The 7,593-nt window shown below is 31.4% G+C and overlaps 1 protein-coding gene and 1 long non-coding RNA gene across 4 annotated transcripts in view; one reads left to right on the top strand and one right to left on the bottom strand.

Annotated features, from left to right (window-relative positions):
* Window positions 1-774: 774 nt before the first annotated feature.
* The window catches only part of LOC106791954 (acidic leucine-rich nuclear phosphoprotein 32 family member A), a 9,630-nt gene continuing 2,811 nt past the window's right edge, over window positions 775-7,593 (bottom strand). Inside the window, exons 1-8 of one of the 2 annotated variants that reach the window (XM_014758015.1) lie at window positions 5,328-5,381; window positions 2,197-2,340; window positions 1,989-2,108; window positions 1,783-1,895; window positions 1,595-1,695; window positions 1,449-1,519; window positions 1,249-1,366; window positions 775-965 (exon numbers count right to left, since the gene is read on the bottom strand). In XM_014758015.1, coding sequence (XP_014613501.1) covers window positions 904-965; window positions 1,249-1,366; window positions 1,449-1,519; window positions 1,595-1,695; window positions 1,783-1,895; window positions 1,989-2,108; window positions 2,197-2,340; window positions 5,328-5,366 — 768 coding nt within the window. In that variant the 5' untranslated portion in view covers window positions 5,367-5,381 and the 3' untranslated portion in view covers window positions 775-903. Of the gene's footprint in view, window positions 966-1,248; window positions 1,367-1,448; window positions 1,520-1,594; window positions 1,696-1,782; window positions 1,896-1,988; window positions 2,109-2,196; window positions 2,341-5,327; window positions 5,382-7,593 lie in introns of those variants that run through there. The other variant, XM_014758006.1, reaches the window with a different exon arrangement.
* LOC106791963 lies at window positions 3,790-6,111 on the top strand. 2 transcript variants are annotated; one of them, XR_001382249.1, is made up of 3 exons: window positions 3,790-4,144; window positions 4,939-5,066; window positions 5,724-6,111. It is a non-coding gene; the product is annotated as an uncharacterized LOC106791963 (long non-coding RNA). The 2 variants fall into 2 exon arrangements; XR_001382250.1 differs by having other exon boundaries at window positions 3,790-4,406.

The raw sequence follows: 7,593 nt of genomic DNA, 5'->3' as shown, positions 1-7,593 counted from the left end.
TGTTACAATATAATAATATTAATAATAATAATGTATATTTAAAATGTAACTTATGTAACCTTATTACTGATTAACGATGATGACTGCATTCCAGCGTGACCAGCCTTTGGCCGATTGGAGCTAACAGACAAATATGCTCCTTCAAGTGTAAAACCACCCCCTTCCCTTGTGTTCTTGTCTTGATCCTCTCACTCCCCTTCCCAACCTTCTCAATCTCCTATCTCTCTCCCTCTATTTCCAATGTTAATTATCAAACCTTCATCCCATTTTCTTTGATCTACCCCACCCACCCACACGCATTATGCAACACCACTAATATTCTAACTATATACTCTATATAAAATATCGTTAGTATAACTAAAACGTGCTGTGTCTAGCTGGAATGCAGTCCTATTTTAATTATTTTAATGTTATCATATTATTATAAATTCCATTTCACGTAATTTTGCCATTCTCAAAATTCTAATTCTTCTTCTTCTTTTCTTATTAATCTGCGTTAAATCTGTTTTATTTAATATGTTGTTGTATTTTTTGTTTGTTTGTTTTCTTCTTAATCCTGTTGTTGTTGTTTCTTGCTTCTACTCTTTCATACTTTCTTTCATTCCTTCCTTCCTTCCTTCTTCCTTTTTTTGTTCACAAACAAAATTATTATTCAGTCAATAATTTATGAATAAATTCATCACACCACTACTATAACTGTAGTCTCTCTCTTTCTCTCTCTCTGTCATTGGTCGGTCAATTTTACGTTTGATTTCCAGCTATGTGTTCTTCTACTTTCTCCCTCCCTCTCTCTCTCTCTCTTTCTCTTTACCCCGTGTGTTGTAATTATTGTTAATATTTATAAGAATTTTACATTCATTTAAAAGCAGTATCAGATGCCAGTTCTTCTTCCCTTAGGATTCTCTAGTTCCCTGACTCCCCATCTTCGTGTTTTCTTTTCTTTCCACGGGCTTGAGAAGACGCATCTAGATAAACAAAAATAAACTTTAAGAAAACTATCGGAATTTTCGCTGGAATGCAATTTTGTGCGTATTCGTTATGGAATCAATTTGAGATAAGACTTTACAACAAAACTTATTAAAATACAAATCACAAGTGATATTTGGTAATAGCTAAAGGTTTCTTAATGTTCAACGGCAAAAGAAATCTATTTCTTATATTTTTACAAAAATATCAGATGTAGGATTGCGATCATTTTGTAATCATTCCTTAAAGAGAAATATGTATATCTTAAAATAATATTTTTACCTCGCTCTTCTTCTTCAACTTCAAATATATCATAATCATAATCTTCGTCCTCCTCTTCTTCTTCCTCCTCCTCTCCCTCTTCCTCTTCGCCCATGTAATCTTCCTCGTCACTTTCGTCCTACGAAGAAGAAAATTACAGTAAGATTGAATTTGTATACATCTAAAAGTAAATCTTTGGAAAAAGAAATATTTAAACTTACCTCAAGGTTATTCTGATAGACTGCAGCTAAACCTTTTAAGTAATCGACGCCTTCTTCTTCTTCTTCAGAAACTGTAAAACACATTAAAATAATACATTATTTTATTCTCATTTCTGTTATAACAAGCTAAATTATTTTTTACTCACCATCCTCACTATCTTCTTCATTCACCTCTCCATCTCCATCTTCGTTACCATTTACTTCGTCATCGTCTGTGTCTTCAACTTCGTAGTCATCCTTGTCAAAACTAAAATTATAGAAAATTAAAAGATTTTTTTCCTCAATTGAAATATCGAAATAAATAAAATAATAGATTTTTATATTAATATCGTACCCATCTAAATATCGTAGAGTTGGTAGAAGATTAAAGATTTTCTCTTTGTAATTATCAACATTTGTTACTTCATTGTTAAAGAGATCCAAATATCTTAAATACTTGAATTCCTTCTGCAATATAAAAAAATTAGGAATTATTATACAAAAAAAAAATGCTATGATAAAAAAATATATACCATATACATATAAACAAAAATAGTTTACCAATGGCTGAATGGTGTCAATATCTCTGATTTTATTCCCACTAAGATTAAGATGATTTATTTGGGGACTCTGGTGCAAGAGATTTAAACCTCCAGAAATCCTGTTGTCACTTAATTCCAACTGGACAAAAAACAAAATATAACGAAAATTTAATATGAAATATACATACATAGATACAATAATTTTATATTGTGCAATCATTATTCACCTTTTTTAAATTGGGCAACTTTGGAAAACCTTTTAGACTAGTAAGACCAACGTTGATAAGACTCAATACTTCTAAAGCGACAAATTCATCAGTCAGGCCTGCAATAAGTGTACTCCGACAATTGTCAAGAACCAAATCTTTGATCTAGAAAATAGAATACATTATTTAATTACTATATGAAATCGAAACAAAATAATACTAATAATAAACAGGATATATCATATATAATAATACACAGACATAATCTCAAATATATAAAACTGTAGATTTAAAAATTCATTTCTTAAATAAAATCTTTCATAAATTTATTGAATACTAATTCATAGTTTTTTTTTTTTAAATAAAACTAAATTATATTCTTTTTTCAAATGACTCACGTATTACATAGTTTATTACTACATGAATCAATTAGAATAAAATAAAATAAAGAAATTTTAGTCGTTGGTATTCGAACGACCGATAAGCTTTCGCGGGAGAAGATGGGCTATTTTATTGATCGGAGAAAGAGAGAGAAGAGAGAGAAGAGAGAAAGGCAAAAGGGGGTGTAGAAGGGGAGAAGGTGGAAGAAGAGAACGAGGAACATAACGGAAAGGAGTAGGTAATGGAGAAGTAGGAGTAAAAAAGGCTGTAAGAGAAGGAAGGAAGGTAGGAAGAAAGAAAGGGGTGTATGGAGGGATCGAATGAGATGTAATATGGGGAAAAGGGGGAAAGGAAAGAGGGGTAGAAAGCAAGCCGCGGAGAATGCATATAGCGGTACGTCGTTGTCCTCTTCATTCTCTTTCTCGTCTTATTTAGTGGCATGAGGAACAGCCGGCATGCGACGCTAACGAATCCACGTATTTCCTCCTTAGCGCAAAAAACAATGAAAAACATGGACAAGGGATCATGTGCTCAACTTTATTATAAACAATATATTAATTCTTTTGACATTTAATAAAATATAAAAAGCAAATGGTTTAAATATCAATGTCACAAACGATGACTCTCTTGTAATTTGTCTTTCAAAATTCCCGCCAAAAATAATATCGAATGACCGAGTTAAACACAATTGAAGTTTTATTTAAAAAAAAAAAAAAACTACACATATCAAATTCTGTATAGATGTTATCTTAAAGATTGGAATATATATAAAAATAAGTTGAGAATATTTTTCTTTATTTTATTTTATTTGATTGGGATCAGAAAAAGTAAAATTGACAAATATTATATTATTAGGAGTATAGACGGAAGAAGAGGTGTTAGTTGAGCGGGGCATTTGAACAGACATCTACATCACTAGTATCATTATCATCATCATCATCTACGTCACAAGGAACATGCGTAAGAGCAAACGCCCACGCGCGCGTCTTCGAAACGCATGCCGGGTGAAAGAGATCTCGGATATTTCGAAGAGGAACACGCGACTACTTGGTGTTGTATTCCACGTCTCTCATCGGTATATGTCAAAATAAAATGTTAAGTATTTTTGAGAAGTTAACACGATCAACGTAAATAAACATGAAGAATTTTTATTCGACCGCTCCCCCTTCCAAAAAAGAAAGAAATAAATAAGGTATATATTTTAAGTATATATATATATATATATACATGAGCAGATGCAATTTGAGCGCGTCGATCGTCGATGATCGTCACAACTATATGGCGGTCGAATGGACTCGTCCAATATGGCTGCCGCTATGCGAGCGGCGATCGTTGACACGTAATAACAACGACGACGACACGTCGACGATGACGACGAGGCAACAGCAACAAGGCCACACCACCGAATAATAATAATTGACATTTTACACGTGTTTTTTTACGTTAAAATTTGATACGATTGAAAATAAAACGAATAAGTATTTTGATTGAGTAAAAATTAACGGTTCCAACAGTAAGGGATCAGTCTGAAAGAGAACACCGTACAATTCGACGACGACGCAGCAACAACAATGGCGACCGTGAATTGGTGCGTCACTCTTGTATGTGTGTAATGCGCTCGCTCGCTCGCGCGCATCCACCCGCTTCTAGTTTGTTCTTCGCGACTCGTGTATGTCTCTTTCATCGGTGTGGGTGTATACCGGCCACCTCCTCGCCTCGTGGTTTTTCTCTTTCTTTCTTTTCTTTTTTTTTTCTTTTTCTTTTTCTCTTTCTCTTTTTTACCGTTCTCGATATAATTGATTTATATAATACTACGCGACCGCACCGAAACGCATACGTACAAAAAAAATGTAACTAAATATATTTATTAATTTTCCAAACTCTCCTTTCCTCATCTTTCTCCCTAGGTTTTATCTTTTCACTTCTTATATACATCACCTAATTTATTTTATTTCATTTTATTGGCTTAATTGTGATCTGATGGCACGCCTGACAAAGAATATTTCTCCATATTTCATTTTTTACTCCAATTCCACGTATCCTAATTTTCAGTTTCTTTTTCAAAAATTACAAAAAGTTGATACACCCGATACAAAAAAAAAAAAAAAGAATGTTTTCCATATCTTTTGATTCCCCTTTTTTAAAATCCTAATCTCGCATTATCTATGTTCTTTTGTTCTATTTTTTCAAAAATTACCGAAAGCTGATAAGCGTATAAAAAATTACCGTCCATATTTCTTTCTCGATATCAATCCTACCGATTGGTATCGATCGATAGGATAGATTAAATGTGAAAATAGTAACACATGTCCTTCGTGTCGTAATACACAATTCGATTATATTATACTTATTATATATATTATTATTATTATTATTTTCTAGGATTAAACAAGAAAAAAAGTAATATGTAAAATCGAAAAGACTTATTTATAATAGATCGATAAGAAAGATGTTTTCAAAAAGAAGATTAAAAGTTTTTGAAGTTCACGACATGGACTACGACGTGAAACGTAAGTACGTTGTGATGATTATAGTAAGCTCAAGGTTTCGCGTCTCTTTTATATACTATCGACTCCGGAACATATATTCTCTCTCTTTTTCTTTCTATTGCATAATACACATACCCATACATATATCTGATATGTGTGTATATATATATATATATAGTATTATCTATGTTAAACGTTATAAAATTAACAATAATAATAATAACAATAATAATAACAATAATAATAATAATAATAATAATAATAATAAAATTATTTACGAACTGGTGGCACGCCTGATAAGAAACTTGAATGGTCGTCCATATTTATTTCTTTCTACTCCAATTCCGTTTCCTAATTTTTGGTTTCTTTTTCTAAAATTACGAAAAATTATAAATAATATTAATATCAAATATTATTATATTATTGTTATTATCACAAATCGAAAGAATATAAATATGTCTACGTGTTCACATATGTTGTATCACACGTAACCTAAAAAAGAGACACCATTTTGTCAATTGAACTTTATCGTCTTATCATTAAAAAAATGTGAAAAAAATAATCCTAAGAATAAACGTCATCCCTCGAAAAGATAAAGAGAGAAAGAAAAAGAAAAAGAGAGAGAGGAAGAGAGAAAAGAGAAAAATAAAGTGCAATATCGTTCTTATGTCGTCGTAGGCGACGATGGTTGGGTCGCAGGAGCGGACACTGTTATGGTTAGCTGGTTCGAAAAGAAGGGCTGTATTACGTATTCCATTCTGTCTAACATGACATACAAATACTCTCCAAGTTGTAACACTCTAACCATATCGCGGGAATTATAAGACATAATTTCAAACTATTTGAACGGTATCTTGTTTTTTGAACTATCGCTGCAATTAAATGAAATAAAAACAAAAGAAAATATTATATACTATTAACATAAATAACATTGTTACAAAATATGTTACTAATTTTAATAGATATATTTTAAATAATTAATTTACCAAAAAAAAATGTAGGAACGTTTGACGTGATTTTTGTACTATATTTGTTAAGGTTAATAAATAAATATTTTTAAAACATATAAACATTGTTCATTTTGGAATAATTAATTTAATCTGACTTATATATGTGCTATGGCGTTACACCTCAGAAATGGATTCAGTTTAATTTGTTCGAAAGGACGAATAAACAAATTCTCTTAGATCGTCTAAATTTTCTGTTAATAGATTTGAAACTTTCTTATTTTTACTCTTTAATTATCTTTCTCTTTAAAAAACAAGAAATGTATGATATCGTTCTACTATTATTACTCGCGTGCCAAGCATCACGTTCTTGTCTCTCTATCTCTCTCTCTCTCTCTCTCTCGGAAGAAGTATTACGACAATCGTGGTGGTCCTACAAACCGTTTAGGGTCAACAAACGAAAATTGAAGATGACGATGATGCACTCTGGTGGAAATTTTAGAAACTATAAAAAGATTAAAAAAAAGGGATTTTTTTAAATTTGAGATAGAAGTAATCAAAAGAAATATAATATATAAGAGTTCAAAAGAAAGAAAGAGAGAGAGAGAGAGAGAGAGAAATAAAAAGATATAAAAATAGAAAAGAGGAAGAGGTGGAAGAAGTAGAAGTAAAAGATAGTTTCTTATCTACGGAGTAAACTAGCAACATAATTTCGAAAATATGTTTCTTCGATAATCCGCCATTAGGAAAGTCAACGCGACGTACTTATCACTGCACAAGCTATAATATATATGATATATATATGTGTGTATGCGCGCGTGGTAAATATAGAAAGAAATAGAGATAATTTTACAAATTGTACCACAGTTCACAAATAACGTAAATAAAATAAAAAAAATATATGTAATATAAAAAAAGAGAATAAAATAAAAATAAATCGACTATTACTACGAGCGCCGACGTGTGTTCGTCCATCGATTAAACACATTTTACTTTCCACGCGCCATACGTTTCACAAAACACAACGCACAACACGTAGAGAAGCAAAAGAAGAAATAAATGCATAACCTGAAACAACAATGTAACGCTGTCGTTCTTTTTACCTAAAGAAATATTATTCATGATAAAACATCATTCCATATATATTACTCTTTCATCTAATTATTAGAAAAATGATTAGAAAATAGAAGAAGAGGGAAAAAAAATTGAAATTAAATGCAATCGAATAAAATGCGTTCTATCGTAGCCGGGAAAGTTCGGGGAAATGTAAGCAAGCGATTGGTCGAAGGAGTTCGTTCGGTTGGACTCGATCGACCAATCAACAGCCGCTCCTCTACGCCGATTTTTCTTACACAAATGGCCGATCGCGTTACGCGCTGATGCTACTAAGTAAGTAAGTATATATAAGTAAATAAAGTACTATGACCGAACTAATGAGGTATACGTAATACGTATGTAAATATACGTAATAAATATTTTCGAACACTTATCTAGATGGGTTCTATCTTATTAAAACAAATAAAACAAACAAACGGATAAAAATAAACTTAAATTCAAAGTATTTCATCCAATAAAATATTGGTAATAAATACATAAATAAA

Source organism: Polistes canadensis, unplaced genomic scaffold (genome assembly GCF_001313835.1).
Source record: "Polistes canadensis isolate GaletaPanama2010 unplaced genomic scaffold, ASM131383v1 scaffold_8, whole genome shotgun sequence".
In the NCBI taxonomy this organism is placed as follows: Eukaryota; Metazoa; Arthropoda; class Insecta; order Hymenoptera; family Vespidae; genus Polistes; species Polistes canadensis.
This window is presented reverse-complemented; position numbering and strand designations above follow the sequence as displayed.